The sequence below is a fragment of the Vespa mandarinia genome, chromosome 22 (assembly GCF_050613455.1).
Source record: "Vespa mandarinia isolate Hongniang chromosome 22, ASM5061345v1, whole genome shotgun sequence".
NCBI classification, from domain to species: Eukaryota; Metazoa; Arthropoda; class Insecta; order Hymenoptera; family Vespidae; genus Vespa; species Vespa mandarinia.
In genome coordinates this window covers 2,075,198-2,100,000 of record NC_140831.1, presented here as the reverse complement: position 1 = coordinate 2,100,000, position 24,803 = coordinate 2,075,198, and the positions used below count along the sequence as shown (strand labels likewise).

The 24,803-nt window shown below is 29.0% G+C and overlaps 4 protein-coding genes across 8 annotated transcripts in view; 2 read left to right on the top strand and 2 right to left on the bottom strand.

Moving 5' to 3' along the window:
* The window catches only part of LOC118442629 (ankyrin repeat and SOCS box protein 16), a 5,601-nt gene extending 1,136 nt beyond the window's left edge, over nucleotides 1–4,465 (bottom strand). Inside the window, exons 1-5 of one of the 2 annotated variants that reach the window (XM_035868478.2) lie at nucleotides 4,305–4,465; nucleotides 1,574–1,917; nucleotides 996–1,236; nucleotides 642–885; nucleotides 1–378 (exon numbers count right to left, since the gene is read on the bottom strand). The exon at nucleotides 1–378 is cut by the window's left edge and continues 1,136 nt beyond it. In XM_035868478.2, coding sequence (XP_035724371.1) covers nucleotides 1–378; nucleotides 642–885; nucleotides 996–1,236; nucleotides 1,574–1,917; nucleotides 4,305–4,331 — 1,234 coding nt within the window. In that variant the 5' untranslated portion in view covers nucleotides 4,332–4,465. Of the gene's footprint in view, nucleotides 379–641; nucleotides 886–995; nucleotides 1,237–1,573; nucleotides 1,918–3,557; nucleotides 3,698–4,304 lie in introns of those variants that run through there. The other variant, XM_035868480.2, reaches the window with a different exon arrangement.
* Nucleotides 4,466–7,944: 3,479 nt separating this feature from the next.
* Nucleotides 7,945–15,254, bottom strand: LOC118442632 (uncharacterized). Of its 4 annotated transcripts, none has more exons than XM_085663490.1 (6): nucleotides 14,617–15,254; nucleotides 14,375–14,502; nucleotides 13,054–13,456; nucleotides 12,466–12,919; nucleotides 12,106–12,399; nucleotides 7,945–11,685 (listed from the first exon to the last, which is right to left on the bottom strand). In XM_085663490.1, exons 3-5 carry the CDS (start codon nucleotides 13,426–13,428, stop codon nucleotides 12,122–12,124), a joined length of 1,107 nt encoding a protein of 368 aa, XP_085519616.1. In that variant the 5' UTR covers nucleotides 13,429–13,456; nucleotides 14,375–14,502; nucleotides 14,617–15,254; the 3' UTR covers nucleotides 7,945–11,685; nucleotides 12,106–12,121. The 4 variants fall into 4 exon arrangements, with proteins under 4 accessions (XP_085519616.1, XP_035724381.1, XP_035724383.1 ...); XM_035868488.2 differs by having other exon boundaries at nucleotides 7,945–8,925; XM_035868490.2 differs by lacking the exon at nucleotides 7,945–11,685 and having other exon boundaries at nucleotides 11,846–12,399; nucleotides 14,340–14,502.
* A 402-nt stretch (nucleotides 15,255–15,656) lies between these two features.
* Nucleotides 15,657–16,545, top strand: RpII15 (RNA polymerase II subunit RpII15). Its single transcript, XM_035868497.2, has 3 exons — nucleotides 15,657–16,001; nucleotides 16,089–16,162; nucleotides 16,251–16,545. Exons 1-3 carry the CDS (start codon nucleotides 15,873–15,875, stop codon nucleotides 16,438–16,440), a joined length of 393 nt encoding a protein of 130 aa, XP_035724390.1. The 5' UTR covers nucleotides 15,657–15,872; the 3' UTR covers nucleotides 16,441–16,545.
* A 3,281-nt stretch (nucleotides 16,546–19,826) lies between these two features.
* On the top strand, nucleotides 19,827–22,917 carry LOC118442627 (putative lipid scramblase CLPTM1). The gene is made up of 6 exons (XM_035868472.2): nucleotides 19,827–20,009; nucleotides 20,332–20,916; nucleotides 21,004–21,121; nucleotides 21,208–21,411; nucleotides 21,491–21,628; nucleotides 21,695–22,917. The coding sequence occupies exons 1-6, from the start codon at nucleotides 19,890–19,892 to the stop codon at nucleotides 22,453–22,455; spliced, it is 1,926 nt and encodes a 641-aa protein (XP_035724365.1). The 5' UTR covers nucleotides 19,827–19,889; the 3' UTR covers nucleotides 22,456–22,917.
* Nucleotides 22,918–24,803: the final 1,886 nt, after the last annotated feature.

Sequence of the window (24,803 nt, the reverse complement as noted above, 5' to 3'; positions counted from 1 at the left end):
TACTCGATCTCTTTATCATACAAGGATCAAAACTTTCTGCCGCTTCTAATAATGCCCTTAATAATCTAGGTTTATCCGCCGTATTCTGAAGAGAATTTAAAATGCCGTGTGGATCGCGAAATTGTGTCTTTATGACAACCCGCGCTCCATACTTAAGTAATAATGCGACAACTTCGACCGACGGGTTTTCGTTAGACGCTACGTATTCCGCTAAAACCGGACGTAACGAGAGACCTTCGTCGCTACGTATTACGAGATTAGGATCAGCGCCACGTTCTAACAACATTTGAAGAATTTGAAGTCTATTCGGTATGTTGTCAGCGCAAGCGACATGAAGGGCTGATCCAATGATCGGAGATGATGCATTCACGTCCGCACCTGAAATAAAATAATTTTTATTTTCGTACACTGCGTTATAGATATATTTTTATTATATATATTTTATTTTATTTTTTCTTTTACGATCACGTAATCGCGCAACTCTTAAATAAATTTATATGTAGATATCCATATGCACATGTAATACGTACGTTAATATATATATATACTCATCGGCATTGTAATAAAAGAAATATTTTATTTAAAATTAGATTCGTTTGAAGAAAACGTTTTATTTATGTAAATCTTAAAGTGACACTCACCAGACTCTAATAACATCTCGACGATCGAAGGATCACCCTTGAGTATAGCCAAATCTAATGCGGTTGGCTTTTGATAATCTGGTCCAAGGTCTAGCCTAGCACCTTGTTTTAACAAAAGATTGATAACCGCTGGATCGCCACCGAGTATCGCATAATGTAGAACCGTACGAAAATCATGCCTGGCATCGGCCATAGAATTCACGTCCGCTTCGTAACTCAACAAAAGAAGTACAGATGCGATACCCTGATATATAACAAAAAAAAAAAAAAAGAAAAGAAAAATAAAGTAAAGTAAATACAAGTCAAAAACAAAATATAAAAAAATATAATTCATTCGATCTTAGCATTTCTCACCTGAGGCGATCTCGTTGCCTTCATTAGAGGAGTCAATCCAGCTCGATCCCTCATATTGGGTTGAGCACCAAAGGCCAATAAAAGTTCCATACACTCCAGATCTAACGGAGAAACCAAATTAATCTCCGAACCGAAGAAATATCTCTTGTTTGGATTGGCGCCAGCTTCCAACAAAGTCCTAGCCACTTCGACGTGGCGATTCCTCAAAGCCAATCGTAAAGGCTCGTCGCATAGCATGGTCCTATAGAACACAACGACATATGTATATTATATATATATATATATATATATATATATATATATAAACATTATATTATATAAATACGATTAGAGATACAGTTTTAAAAGAATCAAGAGATATTATTTTTACGATCACATTTTACGATTGTTAAAGTGATAGATCGATACGACTATTATTGGCTAACGATCAATGAATTCCTTCGTAACAAATTTCGATCTCTACAGAAAGTCTATTAAAAATAACAAAGCATTGTTCCTCGTAGACGTAGTTTATTGTTAGAAATAAAGTGATCTATGTGATATTTGATGGTATATATAACGAGACGAAATTTATTTACCTGGGAAATAGTTCCCCAGTGTCTTTTCTATGATCGACCTTTGCTCCGTATTTTAATAGAAGTTTAACGAGGTCGAGATAGCCATGCTCAGCGGCAAGATGCAACGCGGAATATCCGCACTCGTCGGTAGCATCGATATCAGCACCACGAACTAAAAGCAATTGAGCCGCGTCGGTGTATCTCTGCCATACGGCGTAATGAAGAGGTCTCAGACCTTGGGTTACCGGCTCATTTGGCCTTGCACCGCATGCGAGAAGTATCCGAATTTCATCCAGCGGTTGCAACCTTATAATGGCGTCAGCCAATTCCCGTTGCAACGGGTTAGCGATGCAATGCAATGGCATCTGAAAAATGAAAGAATAAAGAAACGATTATTACGATATTAATCCGACAAAATTTCTATGATAATCTTTTCTTTTCTTTCCTTTTCTTTTCTTTTCTTTTCTTTTTTTTCAATTTTTCCATTTTATCCGACGATCGTTTTTTTTTTTCAGTAAAAATTTTTATCATCGGATACACTCTAATATTCCTTCTAATATACGAAAGAAACTACTACTATTATTTTCCTTAACGATACAAGAAAAAGAAAAAGAGAAAAAGAAATGTACAAATGACGACGCAGAAAAAGAAGATTTTGGTCCAATGTTTATTAATACATACGAATCAAACCTAACATATTATTTTACGCTTTTCCGTTCTATTCTACGGACAAATTTATCTTATTTATTTCCACGAATTTTGCGGTATACGAGTGAGAGACTCGACGGAATGATTTATTTCGATCGCAGAGAAAGAAAAAAAAAAACTCCGTTTGTAGGTCGACACGCACGACGTTGGAATCGATTGAATTCGATAGGCCGCCAAAACTCTTTGACCACGTGGTGCATTTTCCAACGCACGTACGAACGATGCGAATCGGTTCGTTTAAAATTCGCGGGGAAAAAAGAGGGATCGTTCGTAAAAGATGCGCGGTAAAATTGAAATCGGAATGAAATGGGAGGACTGGATTGAAAAAAAGAAAACGAATTAAAACGTTACAAATTTTTTTGTACCAATTGTTGAAAATAATTTCTGATCGATTATCGACTTGTATCGAGATTGTACAAGCGGGGGAGGGTAGGGAGGGAGGGAAAACGACATAAATAAAAAAGAATAAAAAAAGAAAAGAAGAAGAAGAAGAAGAGAAAAAAAAGGGAACAAAAATATCTAATAGTACGATTAAAACGCACTTTCTCCATCGTGAATATTTGTTTGTTTGTTTGTTTGTTTGTTTTCTTCGCACGTTCGTTAGTTCGATAAACGCACTTATAATTTATACGTATTTACGTATACACATGTATATAGATAGATTATATCGTTCTGATGCGCGTCACGAAAGCAACGAAAAATCGCCAACTTCTCACTTCGGAAACTTTGCCAAGATGGTGGGACAATTTTGGCGATGATATCGTTACGACAACGACGATATCCAGAGAGAATCTAAACGCATGAAATTCGATTGGAATCTCTCATTTTTATTTCTTTTTTTTTTTTTTTTTTTTCTTGACAGTGATTAACAAGAAAACAATCGTTACTCACAAAAAAAAAAGAAAGAAAGAAAGAAAGAAAAAAGAAAAAGAAAAACAATCGTGTCTACCGTTCCCCAAATTTTCTTCAATTCGAACATCATTTATATCAATAATCAATTGATCAATTAAATTTAATTAACTTTCTAACTACTTTTCAACGATTAAATCGATATTTATGTATTTTATATTATAAAATGTGTTCGTTCGAATTACGAGAATTGCAATATCGTAACGTGGAAAAGATCTAACGAATTACGTGATATAAATTTTCAAACGAACAAACGATACTTCGTTTTATCGTATATGCCTTAGATCAAAAAGGAAGCGTTTAGAAGTGACTTAAACACGACTTAGTACGTACGATATAGGAACTGAAAAGAAAACGTCTGCTTCGCTGCCAATTTTAACGAACGTACCTTTTAAACGATTAAAAATAATCAGAGGCGTGCTGCTCTCGCGCGCACGTTCATACGGTGCGTATATGTATCATTAAATCGGCCATCGTACTGACGGCGACTGACACGATTACGTATCTTACTTTATTCTTTCTTACCCCTCTCACTCTCCTTCTTTCTCTCACTATCTCTCTCTCACTATCTCTCTCTCTCTCACTATCTCTCTCTCTCTCTCTCTCTCTCTTTCTTTTTCTCTCTATCTTTCTCTTTCAGTGATCTAAGATTGATTTTAGATCAAAAGATAAAACACAAATATAGCTGATAACATTTAGATTTGTAATATCTATCTAAACTTTTTCAACGATAACGTATCGACCTTTAACTCTTCGTTTCCTTTGAAATATCCTTATTGTTTACTTTCGTCTTGTATGAAAATAAAAGGAGATAATAAAGTATAAGAAACATAGAGAGAGAGAGAGAGAGAGAGAGAGAGAGAAAAAGAGAGAAAGAAAAAGAGAGATAGATAGAGAGAGAGAGAAAAAGACAGACAGAGAAATCAGGAAAGAAATAGATAAATAGATAGATAGATATATATATATATATATATAGACAGAGAGAGAGAGGGAAAGAAAGATAAAGAGAAAATGAAAGGAAAGGAAAGGATTTTGTAGATCGATCGAAATCAATTTTCACTATTCGAAGAATACCCTTGTACTTCCAATACTTGACGTTCTCACCCGGCGCGCAGGCCTGTTATTGTTTACTCACATCGAATACGGTGCGATGCTCCAACATGTAGAATCGGTATTAGAAACTGCCTTCTTCGTCGGAAACTCGGTCCTATTTAAAGCTTCGAACGGCGATTCTCGCACGAAAATAACACAAAGGGATCGCGCGAGAGCTTGCGCACCGCGCATCATCCATCTCTCTCTTGCTCTCTCTGTTTCTCCTTAATCATCTTACTCTTTCTCTCTCTCTCTCTCTCTCTCTCTCTATCTATCTATCTCTATCTCTCTCTTTCTTTTCATTTTTCTTTCTCTCTTGCACTTAAGAACGACGCAATTTTCGACACCGACCGATTCGATACGAATTTGAACGATCTCACGGATTACAAGTGGTCACGTTTCTCCACCTAGCCTGACATCTTTAAAGTATCTCGACAAAGTAGTCGAGATAAAGTCGGAGTCTTCCTCTTTGGTCTCTTTCTCTCTCTCTCTCTCTTTCTCTTTCTCTCTCTCTCTCTCTCTCTCTATTTCTTTTTTCTTTTTCTTCTTTTTTTTTTTCTTATTTTCGCTCATCGAACCTTTATCGAACGACGACCCTCTGTCTCGTATATTCTTCGATAGCGTGACTTCTATGATTCTTTTCAAATATATATATATATATATATATATATATATATATTATCGTCTTTGTTATTATATATTGCTAAATATTTCCTGTCGAACTTTTTCCCATCCCACTCCACCCCCGTTCTTACGCATTCACATTACATCGTTGAAACATATTTCTTCCGCCATTTTCAAATTTAATACTTACCCTAAAATAGATCGATAAAATTCGATCTATTCGATCTATTCATTCGTCATATATTATTACGCCTTCCGGTCTTCGAATATATATATATATATATATATACATCTCCCACTACCGTGCGACGTTTTCCATACTAACATTGAACTTTCCAGACGGCTCGGCTCGACGTTATAGTTTTTAAAATGGCGCATAAAGACTTTTCTTTTCCATTTTCTTTCATCTTTTTCTTTCCTTTTCCTTTCTTTTTGGAATGACGATGAAAAAAAAAAAAAAAAAAAAAAAAGAACATCAATCTGTATATTCGTTAATAATATATGAAATTATAGGTGATATAGAAAGAGAAAGAGATAGGGAGAAAGAACAGAAAAATTATACGATCAAAAAAAAAAAAAAGAAAAAAAAAGAAAAGAAAATGGCAGCTTTTCTTACGAAGCAAAAAAGACAAAAACAGAAAAAAAAAAAAAACTCTGAGAAACTTAAATGAACTTCATACCGTTGCCGGTCTTCGTCAAGTTCGTCGGCCGTTTGCCACGAGTCGCTAATAAATCAGTCGAATTGTAGAGAGGGAAAGAGAAGAAAGAGAACGAGGTTGAGGCACTGTGAGAGGAAAAGGGAGACAAGAAGAGAGCGTAAAGTTATAAAGGAAGAAAAAAAAAAAAAAAGGAAAAAGGAAAAAGGGAATACACGATGCGCGACGTGCCTTCATGAAAATGACGAAGACGAAAATCCGTTTAGAGTCCCCCATCCGTTTTTCCACGATGTGCTATGATTGGGATAAAAAAAGGGAGAAGGGGAAAGAGGAGATGGTTGGATATAGAGTGGGGATGGAGTTAAGAGAGAGAGAGAGAGAAAATATGGAAATTTACGTTTGTCTGAAAAGCTTTCTTGGCAACCGGGGATAATTTTCTTACGCTCGTATAAAAGCGCTTTTACGTTTTACGTTGAAGAAACAATGTTTTTAAGCAAGAACGTACGCAAAAGTTTCTTGACACGAAAGATCATAACAAATTTAAGAATGAAGTAAAATGGTTATTGGCAATGAAACATAAATGTTACGAATTAAAAGAACCTAGAAACAAAAAAAAAAAAAAAAAAAAAGAAAGAAAAAAAAAAGATTAAATTAAATTAAAATTAAAATTAAAATTAAATTAAATTAAATTAAATTAAATTAAATTAAATAAAAAAGAAAAAGAATGAAGACATTGTAAACAGAATGAGAATGCACATTGATTGAAGAGTACAAAGGAGAAGAAAGCAATTCCTCAAGCAGGAAAAAGTTGTATTGAGAGACTGCATAAAACAAAATAATAATAATAATAATAACAATAATAATAATAATAATAATAATAATAATAATAATAATAGTGATGTTGATGAGAGGGGTCTTTCTTCTTTTTTTTTTTTTCTTTTTTTCCATTTTTTTTTTTTTTCAAGAGTACTTTTATTAAGAAATACTTTTGCACTTATTAAATGCCTTATGTTTATAATTAGTTTTCATTATAATAATTATTGTTATAGCGTTGTCCTATTCATCTACATAGAAGCATGCTTACTAACACATGTTACACGATCTTAAAATTAAAAGCAATTTTACTCTTAAAACACAGCTTACTTCTAAATCAAACAACAATACTTGATTCTATAAAGATTATAAATGCCGGCATTTGGATACGAATCTTGTATACGCAACTTTTCCGTAGAGTCGTGTCAGAGAGAAAGAGACAAAAAGAGAGAGAGAGAGAGAGAAATAGAGAAAAATAGAAAGAGAGAGAGAGAGAGAGAGAGAGAGAGAGAAAGAAAGAGAGAGAAAAAAGAGAAATAGAAACGTCATTAATTTGTAATTCAAGCGAAATTTCAATATATATCGCGCACAAGCAATGCCTGTTTACGAAGAATTTTAATATTAGCACCGTAGGAGTATGTGTGTATGTGTATGTTTGTGTGGATATATATATATATATATATATATATATATATATATATATACACTCTAGTGAAATTTCCTTCCTCTTACGATCATACAAAAGCGTTCGTTAAGTTTTCAGAAAGAGAGAGAAATACAGCGGTTTCGAGTATTTTCGTGTGTTATAAAAACAATGTCTCAGGAGGGAATAAAGCTCGCGCGATCTGGTAATATAAATCAGAGATATAAATATAGATTTTAACTTCATATCTATTTGTTATGCTTTTCTTTTTTACATTGAAAAGCTTCCTTTGTTACTTTCAAAAATATCATGATTCCTTAGAACATTTTTATTATTTGTCCCGAATTTGTTTTTACGAATTTTTTTTTTTTTTTTATATATTTGATAAAAATATATCGATGCTACCTGTTTGAACGTGTACACTGCATTCACGGCCATTTGTTATCATTTTTCATTTTATATATATATATATATATATATGTATCTAGTGAAACGAATAGATAAGAAAAAAAAAAAAAAAAAAAAAAAAAAAAAAAAAAAAAAAAAAAAAAAATAATAAAAATAAAAAAGAATAAAAAAAAATAAAAAAATAAAGTAAAATAAAAAATAAGAAAGAGAGAGAGAGAGAGAGAGAGAGAGAGAGAGAGAGAGAGAGAGAGAGAGAGAGAGAGAGAGAGATAGATAGATAGATAGATAGATAGATAGATAGATAGATAGATAGATAGATAGAGAGAGAGAGAGAGAAAAAGAAAAAAAAAAGACAGAAAAGAGAAAGAGAGACGTGTCACGGCAGTTTATTTAGATGTTTAGTTATAAAATCTGATTCATTGTAATAAAATCAAACAAGACCGAATTAAAGCGACATGATTTTCTTTTTCTTTTCTTTTTTTTTTCTTCTTTTTTTTTTTGCGCAACCTGATCTTTTCAAATCCATTAAGCGCAAATCATTTTACGTATTGATACATCGATCGCACGTTTATCTTTCAATGATCCTTCAATGATCCTTCAATGATCCTTCAATGATCCTTCAATGATATCTCAATGAATATTGCACGCGTTTTAAACACAGTGTACGTGTCTTTTAGGTTTAACGATATGTCATTGAAAATCAACAAAACGGAATATTATTTTACATGATTTATGTATGAGCTAATACAAAAAAACTTTTCACTGATAATTCGATGAAAACGTTGACTCTGATAAACCCATGATCGAAGTATATGATTCGTTCCGCGTAAGATTTTAGATAAAACATGATTCTTCACACAACTAATCATAATAGATTCGTTAATCTTATCAGATATATATGTATATATATATATATATATATATATATATATATATATATATATACATATATATATATATATATAGATTCGAAAAATTAAATTCTCTATAACTCCATGATTTTCTATAACGATTCCTGTATAAAACATCGGACATTAATCCGATTTTGAGAACGCCAAATGGCATGCGAAGACTCATTGATGTTCATCCGAAAGCGCAATAACCGCATCGTGGTTTTGTGCAACTTATTATACTACATTTTTGTCTTAATCAATTTTGTTTATAATAACAAATTTATAAACTAAGTATAATAGAATATTAATTGTATTATATCTTCCTATCGAATTTGTTTTCTTCTTCTTCTTCTTCTTCTTCTTCTTCTTCTTCTTCTTCTTCTAAATTTTCCAACTTTCTCAGATTAATCGTACGTTTCCTTTTTTTTCTTTTTTTCTTTTACTTTTTTTTTTTTTAATCCTAAATCATGTTCACAAATAAAATAGAGTACGTTGTGCTTACTATTATCGTGCGACTATATAACAGTTGTCATAACAATAATTCTCGCAAAATGTAGCGTTGTCTTGGAAACAATAATAATTCCCGATCGCTCTGCCTATCATGCCAATAGATATTTGTCTCGGTAACTATAAAAAAAAAAAAATCTTAAAAATATGCATTTCGAGGAGCGAGAGGTAAATCCATTGATTCAAGGTATAAAAACCTACCTACAAATAATAATACCACTATAAAACGGAGACCAAATGATGGGATAATTAAATATAATATAATTTGCCTCAAAATGGCTACCTATGTACTCTTAAGAGTGGCTATGATAATAATTATTAAGTATCGTTCACGCTTCTTTGATTGTTGTTTAGTTACACACTTTAAGACGTTATAATACATGTGAGTATGACACGGATTTTCACTAAAAATATTTGTTAGATACGCTGAGCATTACTGACTTAAGCACTGTACTAAATTCACGTAAAACGTACTGTGTTATTAGAAAACTAATTATTCTTCATTGGTTTGCAATACTGGTTTAATAGATTTGTATAAAACCTTTGTCAACTGGAACTCTTAGAATAATGATTTACACGATACAGGTATTGGAAAGAATGCTACATACGAAGAAGTTATTACTTCAACCGTTTGGACGCTATAACAGGCAATATTCGCGAATTCTGTTTTCAATCTGTATCAATGTCACCGTACTCCAATCTGTTCTAACGCATCTCTTTTTTTTCTTCTTTTTTTTTTTGTAACACTTCACATCAGCGCAGAATCTAACTGTGTAACGTTGGATGAAATTTAGTAAATATAATCTATACTGTATCTTACACTATGCTAAATCGGTCATTAAAAGTGAAATAAATCAGAATCAGCTATAATATTCTAATACTTTGATTACACGATAATTACTTAACAAAACGACATTGTGTATATTAATTAAGGCATTTATCAATGATTTTTATGTCAGTTAGGCTACTTATGTATTTGTATACATTTATTTGTATACATACATTCTCCATGTTGCCTGATACAAAAAAGGTAAACGATTCTCTATAAAAGCAGGAGAAAAGCAGGCAACTATGTTGTAACTGCTGATAAATTTTAATCATGGCATCTTATTGTTTATGTCCATTTATGTATCTGGCACTCTTTCCTATTTTAGGCTGTTTTCCATTTATTGTTATTTTACTTTGCTGAATTATTGCATCGCATGGAAAAATATGGCTTTATCCAAATGCTATTTAACAAAGGCAATACACTGTAAGATTGCGTCATATATGCGCCATTTAGCTGTTGTTATACAATCAAAATTTTTTTGACAAGGCAAAACCAGTATTTAGAAAAGTGATGATTATTATGCCACATCACTTTTATGAAAACTGGTGGATACTTATTGACGATTACAAACATTGTTATTTGTACACTAGCATGTAAAAAGCATTATACTACTTATGTCATGATCTCTCATGTCCTGTGATGTTTAACAAAGTTAAATGGTAAACTTTGAACAAATACCGGTTCTCTTATCGTTATAGATGATCAAGGTATGTAAAATACAGGCAGAAAGAACAAACTTTCCTTGATAAAGATGTCTACAAAAATACTTGTATAATAGATTAAGAGCTGCAATGTCTACGATTTCAGATGATTATATGCGCCTCGTGTTACCAGTCTTGAACATAGTGACTTATGGATAAAACTTTATGATCTTTGTACTTCGCTTTTTACCAGATCATAAAAGTTATTGTTGTGCCCAACAAAAGTGAAGAAGCTTCTTTGTTATTACTATCATTATCGATATCATTAATATTATTATTTTTATCATTATTATAATTATTATTATCATTACCGTTATTATAAATTATTGAAACATAATCATACACAATGAGACAAAATTTGACATATATATATATACACATGACATATATGTGTGTGTGTGTGTATATATATATATATATATTTATATATATATATATATATATATAAATGTCTGGTATATGTTAAGCGGTGTACAGATGCCATAGTGACTTAAGATAATAAGATGCATATTGCTGAATTATATAAATATAATGTAATAAAAAATAACTTAAACTACAAACTTATTGTATCAAAAACATTTTGAGGTCATTAAAAAAATATTGTTCACTTGATATATCCGAACTTTTGTGAAGATTTCATAATGATAATGCCTTTTAAAATGATGAATAAGTAGCACTTGAAATCAAATCTTTTACACTATCCACATTTGCAGGCCATATTGGTCACTAAGTAGAAGAACGGAACACGGCCCGAAAGGAACCATATGAATTATGTTCGACCACAGCACAAGAGGATAATGGTTACCAAACTATATTTTACCATTTCATATGTGTGCGCGCGCACTCGCATCTGTGTTTATATATTTGCGAACATATGTTAATTGCATTCAATAGGTACCACATGTGAGAAAGGAAATGGCGCGAGGGCAAAACAATATTTATACTATATAACTATATAATATATAGTGGATAAATTTATTTGCAATTAATATTATTATTATGATCCAAAACATTCGATCTCTGATAACTGCATCCTTATACTGTGCAAATATGCTCATTTAAAAATATATAAATGTGTAATGTTTCTTTACTTAACAAATGTGACAAACATTAATATGAGATGTCACCTAAATTATGATCCTAAAATTGCGCAAGAAAAACTATGTTTTTATGATGCTTTGTACTGAAAAGAACCGGATGCGATCAGTCTTTTGGAAAACACTGAGTTCATCTCGTGCATTGCTATTGAAGAACTTTGTATCTTATGGAGAAAATACTTGCTTAGCTTAATGCTGTGTCCGAACGTTCACATATGGAATTTATATACATGGAAAAGAGCTGTTCAAAACCCTATTCATAAATATACACATATATATTATATATATATATGTATATATATATATACACTTACATATATATGTATACATAATATATATGTATATATGCATATATAATATATATATATATAAACACATTATATGCATATATATATAATATATATATATATATATATATATATAATGTAGAGTGCATGCAATATTAAAAATTTTTATATGAAAATTTAAAATAAATGCACGAGTTTTATGCAGTAATAGATATCCTTATTAACGCCTGCATATCGCGTTCATACTTAACATCTTAGATGTGGTAAAATAACATATGGATAAAGAAAAACTCATAAAGAGTTTAAAGGGAAGGATAATGGTCCAGAACAGCTCTGACTTTAGCGACAAATAATTTGTTCGATTCAACTGAAATCTAAAAACTCACTACTTTTGGTATAGCACTACGGTAGGCTGGAATTTAGGCTGTCTGGCAAACGGTAGTTTATCATATGAAATGGTGGGCTTGCAGGACTTTCAGGTTGACTGTTTACTCCAAGATTGCTGGAACCACGTCCACGCTTTCGCCTTTGTAAAATTCCCTTCCTAACCATATAGAAACGAATCGTACTGATAGGTATATTATATTTTTCTGATGCCACCTGAAATGTCATGCCACGTGCAACCATATCTGAAGCTTGTTTAAGTTCCTCTTCTGAGCGTCTTTGCCGTCTTTGATAACCTGAAGATGCATAATATTATTAATCAACTATCAATTGTTAAATTTTTAATTAATATTTATTCTTACCTTCTATAGCAGGAAATGGACTGCTGGGATTGCAGTTACTATTTCGTACCATAGTGATAGAATAAGGCTTGACATCTTGCTGTTGAGAAAATTGTTCATCTGGTTCCATTTTAACCATCCCCTGAGTTTCTGTTAGAGTAGCTTCGCAAGCACTAAGAGCCTTTTCCAAATGTTGTAATGCTTCACTATGTTCCATAAAATTGGATGAGTTTGGATTTTGCGAAGTTGGAGTATTATTATGAGATGGAACATTTCCTGTACTAGATCCAGCAACTGAGGTAGGCTCCAAAAAGCTTGAGCTGCCTTCATCGTTAGAGTGAGTGTCATCGGATTTGAAATGAGGTACATCATGTTGAGTTGGCGTTGATGGAGTGATAGGTGGATTAGAATCACATTGTTGTGAATTACTCTCGATTGAAGAGCTATCACTTCCCTGAGTCGATAAGCCACGAACCTAACAAAAAATTTTTTTTCAAGTGATTCAATCCTTTACTATATGTAATTAAATAAATAAATATATATATATATATATGTATTGTTATTCTTTAGAGTATTTTGAAATATACCAAAGCATTATTTATCCCATACCTGCAGGACTTCTGCAGCTTGCATCAATTTTGCAAGCTGTTGTTGTTCTACGTATACTTCACCACGGTACATAAATTCGACCAATGCTTGAAGTTCCCACATTCTCATATCTCTCAGAAAAATAATAGGATGAGTACATGGTATTTCTAGCAATAAGCGTTCTAAATAATCGCTACAGGCAGATAATACCACTTTATGACATTTGATAGAACCACCATCACAAGCTAAAGTAACATCGACGAATTGTTCTGAGCTCAATAGCTTTGGAAAAGCACTGTGCATGTTTGACTGGTGAGAATTCCATGATACACAAAATTGTTGCCGATTCCCACCTGGATAATTGCCTGGACTAGGCAAATTACTTCCACTTTCCATGATTAAGGTAATATACTGTGAAGGAAGCCTGTTAAAGCCAATATAAATCAATTAAAACAAAAACAATTTAAAAGAATATGTAGAGCATTAATTAACAAAGGATCTGTTTTTGTTACAAGCTTCAATAATAAAATTGTTATATAGTCCAAATATATAGATATATTAATTGTGGTATCATTCATATTATTCATAACTGTTTGATGATGTAATTTGAAAAATATAACAGAAAACATGTAACAACCGAAGCTGGAATAACAGTTTATTATATAGACAATAATATACTTCATTGATCTAACAACATAAGATTTTTACTAACAATATAAGCAATACAAATAAGAATATATAACAAAATTTATATACATTTACCCATTATAACATACATTTAACCAGTATAACATACTAAAACTATTAACTTAAATTAAATTAATATAAAGCAATAGAATTAAAAATACAAATTAATATAATTGTATTTAACATAAAATAAAGAGAAATTACTTTTTATATATTATTTCTTAAGATATTATTTGTAAAAAGATAATTGACAAATTTTACACGAGAGAAAGTGAATAGTCATAACAAGAATAGGTTAACGAGAAACGCGACAGCATCGTTAAAAAAATGTACAATATGGCTGTCCAATATATGAGAAACTGTGGTAACAACAATATATACCAAACTACACTTAGATACAGACTATTCTTCAGTTATATAAATTGTGCAGCTAATCCTTATTCAAATTAGAATGTATAATCGCGTTAACGCTATATACCAATAAAAAAGAAACGAAACGGTAGAGAGTTCTAAGAAAAATCTATAAGAACGTTAGTAGGAGCATGCAACAAAACAAATCAGTCGGGATATATAAACCAGAATCCCCATAAAAATAACTTTGAAATTAAAGCTCTACTTGCGCGGCATTTATCGTAATCACGTGTTCAAAGCGTACCAGCCGACAGGTTAACCGAAGAATTTGTGACGTGTGTGCGACGCAGACAATTTTTTTGTTAATTGAAAAATGGTGAAATCTTTGTGGGAGACGCTGTCGGCGTGAGTACCATCACCCCCCAGGAACGCCTTGAACACAAGTATCACGTTTCTTCTTAGTTTATGAAACCAAAGTAGCATGAATCGACGAATATCAAAACGGCTTGCTCGACGATTGATTTTAATATAAAATATTTCACTCACAATTACAAGCCTCAGATGACTCCTCTTATAAATTCGCGTCGGTTTCGGGAAGAATCCCTTAAGAAAACATTCATCCGTCGAGATTTGCACTAGCTAGGGGAGCTGAAACGGAAGGGTGGGGGTAGTAAGACTGGGGGTAGCTTAGTGGAACACTAGCGCACCTTTTGACATTATCGCTAACTACTTCCTACACGCGATGCATAGTTACTAAAATTTTGATGAAGCATAATATTTCCAAAGGATAAAATATTCTTTCGTCATTCGTATCTAACATAATGATTATACAATGATAAAATTTTACAAATGTCCAACTTGATCGATACATTAAAGTAAAACGATAAAGCTCGTTAAATTTTATATACATACAGTGCGCATCCATCATTGCGCAGAACAATAATCAAAATAATTTTAAGAAATTTAGAAAGGAGTATCTCTCTCTTTCTTTCTCTCTCTCTCTCTCTTTCTGTCTGTCTCTTTCTCTCTCTCTCTCTCTCTGTTTCTCTCTCTCTGTTTCTCTCTAATTAAAATATATTGACACATCTTTCTTATCTATTTTATGTAGTTATGAAAAATAATTAATATATATTTTTACATTTAATCGACAATAAATTATATTGCAATACTATATAATATTATATACGGACATTATAAACAATATTAGTTGCGCAAAGATATCAATTTGAAATTTACCAATGAAAAATCTTATTAAACAGTTATGGAAAATACGTTAATTTTTGAATGTATATATAATATAAACAAATAATATATTATATATACCTGTATTATTATTTATAAATTGAAATATAATTTTGTTAAGTCATAACAAATAATAAAAAGTTAATTCTTCTAACTATAATATTATTTATTACTGAATATGTAAATGAAAAAATATATGGACCAATCAGAATAAACTTCGTCACTTTTAATTGGACATTTGTGCATTTATCTACGTTTAACCAATCTTCTTGTTCAAAAATTATTTATTTCTGATTGGTCATGAAAATTAATTAAATCTGAAAAAAAAGCTATATTAAAATCATATAAAAGGAACAGAAAACTGAAGCAAACCGAAGCAGACATAAACTTACCAAACGAATAGATGCCATCTAGTAATCAAATTGTTTAATCTTATAACGAACTTTTATGAAAACGAATGAGACGTGCAACTAAATTTTATGTTTCATGTAAAGTGCGAATGAAGTGAAACTGTTAAGAAATATCTTTATTATTCTATTTCATAAAACATTTCGATAGTGATGTCAAAAATGACGGGATACGATACGCACGATGATGGCCCTGGATTTGTTGGTATTAGATTTTGTCAAGAATGTAATAATATGTTATATCCAAAGGAAGATAAGGAAAACAAAGTGCTTATGTATGCGGTTAGTATTTGTTAATTAAAAATTCAATAATATCGTATCATTAAAGAACTGATGGAGAACTTAACCTTAAAAAAATTATATTTACAGTGCAGGAATTGTGATTTTAAACAATTAGCTGATAGTAATTGTATATATGTAAACAAAATTATGCACGAAATTGAGTATGTATTAACCCGTATCAATAATACACGATTATATTACATTATCTATTATCTCATAAATTTGTTATATTGTCATTTTTAACCTTAGTGAATTGACACACATCGTTGCTGATGTTATATCTGATCCTACTTTACCAAGAACAGAGGACCATCCCTGTCCTAAATGTAATCACAGAGAAGCTGTATTTTTCCAAGCTCAAACCAGGAGAGCAGAAGAAGAAATGAGATTATATTATGTATGTACAAATCAACATTGTTCACATAGGTGGACAGAATAAATTTAATAATTTGAGCTACGAATCTATTTAATAAGTATATTTTTATATGATTTAAAATAATATACTATTATAAATAAAATTCATGTAAATATGTATAAATTTAAATTTAATATTTTTAAGAACAACTCATAAATTTATAATTATTTTTGTTCTTTCCTTAACACTTTCACGGTTAGGTGTCTGCAGTTTTCATTATTCGCAATTATTGTGATAACACTGACTGTCATAATAAATTATTAAAACTGTTATTATATAAATCTTAACAGATAATAATAATATTTTTTTATCATTAATAAATATTTTTTATTAATTTAATACTTTAGTAATATATGATATTTTTCAAAACATTTATCTCCATGAAGTGGAATGTTACAAAAAAAACATATGTATGCTGTTGAACTTCTTTTTTTTTGCTGCACTGTATACTCTGCAGGCATTTCTAAGATTTTTTATGGCACCTTGTCCTATTATTTTACTTATTTTATATTTTCTCATATTAGCAAATAACCTATCTTGTGGATAGTATTTTATAACTCTTTTTGTGTATGAAGTACCTATTCAAAAATTGAATTTAATGGACGATATATATATATATCCTATAATATGTCTCTATAGACATTTGACTTACTCATTTGTGACTCATTTATTTCTGGACTAAAGTTCAATAATTTGTGAGCAACTTCTAATAGAAACTTTTTAATAATTATCTTATTTTCTAATTCTTTCTTATAAATTTGATAAGCATTAAATAATGCACAGTTTATTAAATATAATACTGATCTTTTTGTCTATTTTTTTGTTTTACGTAAAATTGAATTGAGTACGAAAAATCTTGGTCAGTCCAATCCATTCCTTTTATATATTTTTTATATTCTATTACTTGGCTTTTTTGTTCTTTTGTTTGTTTTCTGACATATACTTTCAAATCATAGTTGCAAAATGAATGGTCAATATCATATATAAAAGTTTCTCTTTTCTCTTCCATACTTGAACCATAACATTATTCTTTTTATAAAATTTTGTTTTAATTTCATTTAAATTAAAATTTTTTATATAATCTGACACACTTCTACTTCTTTTTAAAGTTCCACAAAATACTGTTTTATTTTGTAATAATTGCTGTGCAACTTTAACACTATTATAATAATTATCCATATGATAATATGATGTCATAAATTTAGAAAAAAATTTAATAAAGAAGATATTGTTAATATACATTTACTTTCTTGTTCACAACACATTTCTAAATTGCAAATGTATTCCATGATACTTTCACAGATCATGCTTTAACCAATAACCCACATTTTATAATTTTTATAGGATTGTATTTGTAAAATAATAGTTTTTTTCTCTATAGTATAATGCTTTCATCAAGGAACAATTCTCTTTCTGATTTGTATACTATTAAAAACTTATCTTTTAAATATAAAATTATAAGTTTAATTCTATTTGAGTCTATTTTTACAGTATTCATTATTACTAAAATATCAATATCAATATATCTGTTGAAATTATTCTTTGATCATTGCATTGCCAAAAATTGAAGTATAAAGTAATGGATTGGTAGACAAATATAATATTTTCTTTTAACTTCTACACGAATCTCATTGGAATAATAAGACCAATAAATTTTTTTTTCATTTCAATAATACTTATATCAGTCCATACTTTATTTCTATTTGTGTTATTATTTGAATTATTTTGATAATGATACCTATTTGATTCCTTAATGAGTATGTCTATAAAATCTATCTCTCATAATGACAGCTAAATATGACTTTATATTTGTTAAATCTACAGATATTGTCTTTACATCTGATTCCCTTAAGAAAAAAAAATCATTTTTCATGCATTCGCTATTCTCGTCAAAAGAATATTGTCATTAGAACTTTCGTCATTGAAAAAATTTCGCAAAGAAACTCATCGAACGATATTAACATAAATATAACTTTCACTATCTTCGTCATTACGATTTGACGTTTTATCACTATCACTATCAATATCAATATATCTGATAATAGGTCAGCATATACTTTTCTCATTCTTGTCATTCCAATGTATTCTAATATGTCAGGTTTTTATGAATGTTAATTTTGTAAACAATGAGTAATAATATTCTTTATATAGTTTGATATGAATTGTATAAATGATTTCTTTCAACTAAGAAGAAGATTCAAATGTTTACTATTAATGATGGATTTTGTTAATCCTATGTTGTCGTTCTTTACTCTAAATAAACGTAAGATATCAAATTCGATACAAAGCTGTCATGAAAACCGATATCATACAGACGTGAGACACCGTAAGCGGCTGATCATCACATTATAACATAACAACGGCCGTGAAAGCATTAAGTTTTTCTTTAACATTATTAAATATCCTCGAAATTTTGAGAAAAACATTATAAGAGATTTGTTTTATCACATATATCACATAATATAATCATTTTTCCATCTTTCTCATTTCTTAAAACGTTTTATGTCTTCTTCGAGCATTTTATTATCTTTAGAAATACTTTTAAACTCGTATATATGTATATCGTATGTATATTGAAAATACAAAATGTAAAAAATATAATCTATATGTTTTTAATTGGAAAAATTGATTTCAATGTTTAATCAGAAATATTAAAAAATTATAGTGAAAGGAATTAAATAATTATATGAGCATATGGACATGTAGATGAATTTTTGTAAAATATAAATAAAATAAGATACTAAATATTAAAAGATGCCAACATTTATACATTGTGATAGTTGGTAACAAAAATATGAAATAAAAACTAAAAATTATACCTATATAGGTACAAACATTATATAATGCCGTCACTAAATAACCAACAATATGTCGTAATATAAATGGAAAAAAAAATAAAATAAAATAAAATAAATAAATAAATAAATAAATAAATAAATGTACAATGTTTTTTATATATTCGTATTTATACAAATGTATTTGAAAAAAAAAAAAAATAAAAATTATATATGTATATATATTTGTATACGCGATAAACAAACCAAATATTGGTTTTGCAATAGCATAAAGTTCTGTTAGTAATAATACTTTATACAGTTCAGGTCTAACAACATTAGATTGTTAAATAGAGACAAATAATTTAAAGCAAATATTAGTGATAAATAAATAATTTTATGATGAAGGTTTGCTAACATGTATTAAAGCATTATTTAGTATTTAGTATTTTGTTATGCTTCCGTGATCATATATTCGATATAAAATTAATGTTACGTTAAAATAATATACTTATCTTGTCTGTGTGACACATTGACGACATTTTTGACTCAGCATATTTTATACAAATATGGTATGCGTGTATATGTGTATTTGTGTGGTATGTTTAGTACGAAAAACTAATACCAGATAGCAGTAGTATACAAATCATAGATTTATGCAGAAGGAAGATTCTAATCTTCATTAAGACTTTATCTGCGATGGTGGGTAATATCGATGACGATTGTGATCAGCTAGAAGTAGATGTTAAAAAAAAGATGGATAATGATCAGCAAAATGGTGATGTAGTTTCGACCGAATCAAATAATGAAGAAAGAGATGTACGTTAAAAATTTATCAAATATATATTATCATTACATTCAAATAATATTAAAGTCATTGTCATTTGACGACGTCATATTATGGATATTTATCAAAAAATTGTATTTAGAATGAGAATATCTATTGTCTGTAAAATGTGTAATATATTCATCAGAATTAAAAGAAATATTATTTATTATGTATGAAAATAATATGCTTTAAATTTATTATATGATTGTAATTATAGAAAAATCTTATCTTTTTCTTTCTTCTTATATACATATATATTTTTATTACAGATAATAGAAAAGATAATAATTCTGAATTTTATATTTTTCACAGATCAATGCGGAGGTAGAAGAAGAAAGAAAGAAATATCAACCTACCCGTTTAGAATCCTTTTTTGCAATATTAAAATCTTTAATCATTAGAGCACTGATTGTTTATTTCATCAGTTTTCTATTAAAGCGTAATCAACCAGACAATAATTCTGCATCACTTAATAATGGCAATAATGTTCCAAAATTACAAGCCGTAAATATATTTGAGAATGGAACATCATTTGATCTACATATTTATTTGTCCGAAGCTGAAGATTTTAAATTTGATGATCCAAAAGCATTAATATGGCTAGAACAAGGATTAATTTATGGAGATTGGTATAGTGGACAAAATAATGATGGTTCTAGAAATCTGCATTATACTTTTACTCCATCAGATAAATTACAAAATAATGGTTCTATTTATCTTCATGTATATATTACTAAAACTGGTAAATCTCCAAATCCTAAAGCCGGCAAAAATGTTTATGCCGGTGATCATATGTCGTATAGAAAAAAGATGTTAAATAAATTCAAAAAAATTAAATATCAAAAAAGACATAATTTATTAACTGGGGAAACAACAGCAACTAAAGAAGAAATACAAGTAAGTAAATAGATTTCTTCCAATGTTTAATGAGTATTGTGAACATAGAAAAGATAAAATTTTTAATATAAATTTTTATCTTGATAGAAAGCAGAGATAATGGATCAAGAATATGTCTCACATTGGCATCCAAATTTAACTGTTAATTTAGTAACTGACCAAACAAATTGGATGTATGGACAAGTACCACAACCTTTAGATGAATGTGAGTAATATTTATAAATTATGATATAATAGAAAAACAAACAATTATGAATATCACTAAAATTAATTTGTGAATAATATATGTAGATATAAATTTCCTGCCTGGAAAATCATATTATACACCAGTTATATATATGAATGATTTTTGGAATATGCAACGTGATTATCAACCATTAAACAATAGTGTAAAAGAATTAGAGCTTAGATTGCTATATCAACCTCTTTCATTATTCAAATGGCAAATCTATGCAGCTCAATCTATAAGGAACAAATGGTCATCTTCAGTTTTAGGTATGCAATAATATAAGCATTGTGAAAGTTTTTAATTAAATCTGAAAAAATACTCTGAATTACTTTTTTATTTTTTTAGGAGATACATCTGACGAGGATGATACGGATCAGGACACTTTAAAAGAAACACTATTAGAAACAAATCCTTATTTGTTGGGATTGACTATAATTGTATCAATTTTACATAGTGTATTTGAATTTTTAGCATTTAAAAATGGTGAGTTAATATCAATCTACATATTTTATACTTATGATTTATTAATTCTAATTTATCTATTTCTAGATATTCAATTTTGGAATAATCGTAAATCTTTGGAAGGACTATCAGTACGATCTGTCTTTTTCAATGTTTTTCAATCACTTGTTATTCTACTTTATGTGTTAGATAATGAAACAAATACAGTAGTTCGTATTAGTTGTGCTATAGGTTTGTGTATTGAAATATGGAAAATTAACAAAGTCATAGATATTACTGTTGATAGAGAATCAAGAATATTTAATGTCTTTCCGAAAATATCCTTCCATGATAAAGGTTCATATGTGGAATCTTCCACGAAAGAGTACGATAGACATGCATTTAAATATCTGTCATGGGCTCTTTTTCCACTCATAGGAGGTTATGCAATTTATTCTTTAATGTATCTAGAACATAAGGGATGGTATTCTTGGATACTGAGTATGTTATATGGATTTTTATTAACTTTTGGATTTATCATGATGACACCACAATTATTTATAAATTATAAACTTAAAAGTGTGGCCCATCTTCCTTGGCGTATGATGTCATATAAATTCCTTAATACTTTCATTGATGATATCTTTGCATTTGTAATAAAAATGCCAACACTTTATAGAATTGGTTGCTTCCGGGATGATATAGTTTTCTTTATATTTTTATATCAGAGATGGATATATAAGACTGATCATTCAAGAGTAAATGAATTTGGTTTTTCAGGTGAAATGGAAGCTCAATTAGTTAATGATAAAAAACAACGATCTATCAAAGATCGTTCAAATGATGAATTAAGTAAAAAAGATAAATAATGCTTGATTTAGAGTTAGTATAAAATATGTTATCTTATAAGTTAACACTCAATTAAAAAAAATTTACTAGTACTAATGTACATAAACACATACGTAAATGTATTTACCTGAGTTATATACATTTTTGTGTGTATGCAATATATTTCAATTAGTTTCAATCTTTAGATGATTACAGGAGCCTCGCAAATTTTTAAAATATATTGTTATTTAATGTTATTTGGTATATGTATTGAAGAAGTAATGGTAATATTTTCATACATTTGTAAAAACCTTTTTTTCCCCCGGAACTAATTGACATTTTTTTTTATTTGTACTGTGGAGCTATGCGTAATACATTGCAATAAAATTGAAATTTGTATATTGGTAATTTATTTTGTATGACTATTTCTATAAGAAATACTTTCTATATGACATTACTTTTATAATCCTAACACTTCTTATAACTTCATAAGATATAAATCCATTTTTATTGTTTTCTTTTTTTCAAATATATCTACTAGTATATTATAATTTATATAGTTTCTATGTAGATGTAAGAAGTGTAGGTAATATAATGAATATATTTTGTAATAATGTTACAAAATATTCTGATTAAATTATTTCCTAAGATTATTCAAAAAAAAAAAAAAAGAAAAAAAAACAATTTAATGTTATATTTATTATTTTGCAAATCATATCTCCACAAGAAACATATGTGTACATATACATACACATAAATATACCTATAAATATAACTTCTTCATATTCAAAAAATATGTATTTTTAAAAAAGAATGTTTACCTTCATTTTTTTTTTTTTCATTTATATACGATTATATTGTAATATATTCGTGCAAAAAATATTCAGTATTTGATAAACAATTGCGCTGTGTTCATTATGCAAATTTGTTAAATTGTTAGCAGTCAGATTTAATTATAATTATTGTCTTTAATAAATCAAAATCATGATGTACTTTTTGCTTTTGTGGCTCCTTTATAGACAATTGAAAGAAGTATTTATTGTAATTATTAAATTTATTAATCCTTTATTTCTTATAAGTTTTAGAAGTATTAAAAGTATTAATAGTTTTCTTATAAACCAAATACTATGCGGTTTATTATATTTTTTTACTATTGTAAGATGCAAAGATTAATGAAGTATCAATTTACAATGTGGAATAGATAAGCAAAATAAACTATTTTTTGTATTCACTACGATTATGTGATTATAAGTAAATTCAAGGAACTAAATATATATATATATATACATACATACATACATACATACATACATATATATATATCTCAATTTACATCGAACGTGAAAATAGTGTAATAGATAGTTATTTAATAGATGAGAAAATTGAAATGAGAAATTAGACGATATATATAATGAACTATAACTGTTTCATAAAATATAGAATTTTGAAATTACACATCACGCGATCGTATATATATTTTCGTGCAATGCACTAGTCATCATGCGTTTTTTTTTTATGTTGTGTGTGTTTTTATGATAGGTAACACACACACACACACGCACGCACATACATACACATCATACATACAACACATTTTACTTATAGTAACATATATATTAGTGTACAAGATTAATCGCACTTAAGATTAAATTGAATGTAATTGCATTTAATTGCACATTTAATCTAATCGTATCTTTGAAGGTAAGTGTAAAAAAAAAATTGCAAGAAATGTTTAAATTAGTGTTAACAATTGTTTTATAATTTATGTTAAAAATGCTGACATTTACTCTCATATATTGTTTTTACATTATAAGTAAGTATAGATTATTACATAATTATTAGCTTAATTAATAAACAAAACATAGACAAAAATAATATGTTCATTCAAACGAATTATACGTTCGTAGGAGATGATTAATAAATTGATAATTAATGCGATATTTATTACGAGAAAGCACTTTTTCCTTCTTCGCGTTATTATATTGAATTATAGATAGTATATAAGTGCTTATTATTTTAAAAAGTAGTACACAAATTGTGTGTGTATGTGTGTGTGTGTGTGTGTGTGTGTGTTTATCTTTCCTGTAACAATACATTGTAAATAAAGTACTTTCATCCTGAGTTTTATATACATATTTATCGAATTATTAAGGTAGACTAGGCCTGCTATTTCAAAACTGCATAATCAATGCATTATTTCTCATAACGTATAAGTTAAATTGATATTCGTATTTCCTTGTTATAACTATTCGAATATGTAACTTCCTATTACATTATTATCATCATCATCATTATTATTATTATCATCATGATAATTATCAATATTGTTAAACAAATTGATCCATTTATGAAGATTCCTTCTTTTTTTTCTGCTTGCACAAGGTATATG

Excerpts from the sequence above, each read along its gene's own strand:
- LOC118442632 (XM_085663490.1), bottom strand. The coding sequence starts at position 13,428 with ATGGAAAGTGGAAGTAATTTGCCTAGTCCAGGCAATTATCCAGGTGGG. Across the intron at positions 12,920-13,053 it reads AAGCTGCAGAAGTCCTGCAG|GTTCGTGGCTTATCGACTCA; the intron begins GTATGGGATAAA and ends ATTTTTTGTTAG. Across the intron at positions 12,400-12,465 it reads TCCATTTCCTGCTATAGAAG|GTTATCAAAGACGGCAAAGA; the intron begins GTAAGAATAAAT and ends ATGCATCTTCAG.
- RpII15 (XM_035868497.2), top strand. The coding sequence starts at position 15,873 with ATGTCAAAAATGACGGGATACGATACGCACGATGATGGCCCTGGATTT. Across the intron at positions 16,002-16,088 it reads ACAAAGTGCTTATGTATGCG|TGCAGGAATTGTGATTTTAA; the intron begins GTTAGTATTTGT and ends TTATATTTACAG. Across the intron at positions 16,163-16,250 it reads AAAATTATGCACGAAATTGA|TGAATTGACACACATCGTTG; the intron begins GTATGTATTAAC and ends TTTTAACCTTAG.
- LOC118442627 (XM_035868472.2), top strand. The coding sequence starts at position 19,890 with ATGGTGGGTAATATCGATGACGATTGTGATCAGCTAGAAGTAGATGTT. Across the intron at positions 21,122-21,207 it reads ACCACAACCTTTAGATGAAT|ATATAAATTTCCTGCCTGGA; the intron begins GTGAGTAATATT and ends TAATATATGTAG. Across the intron at positions 21,629-21,694 it reads ATTTTTAGCATTTAAAAATG|ATATTCAATTTTGGAATAAT; the intron begins GTGAGTTAATAT and ends ATCTATTTCTAG.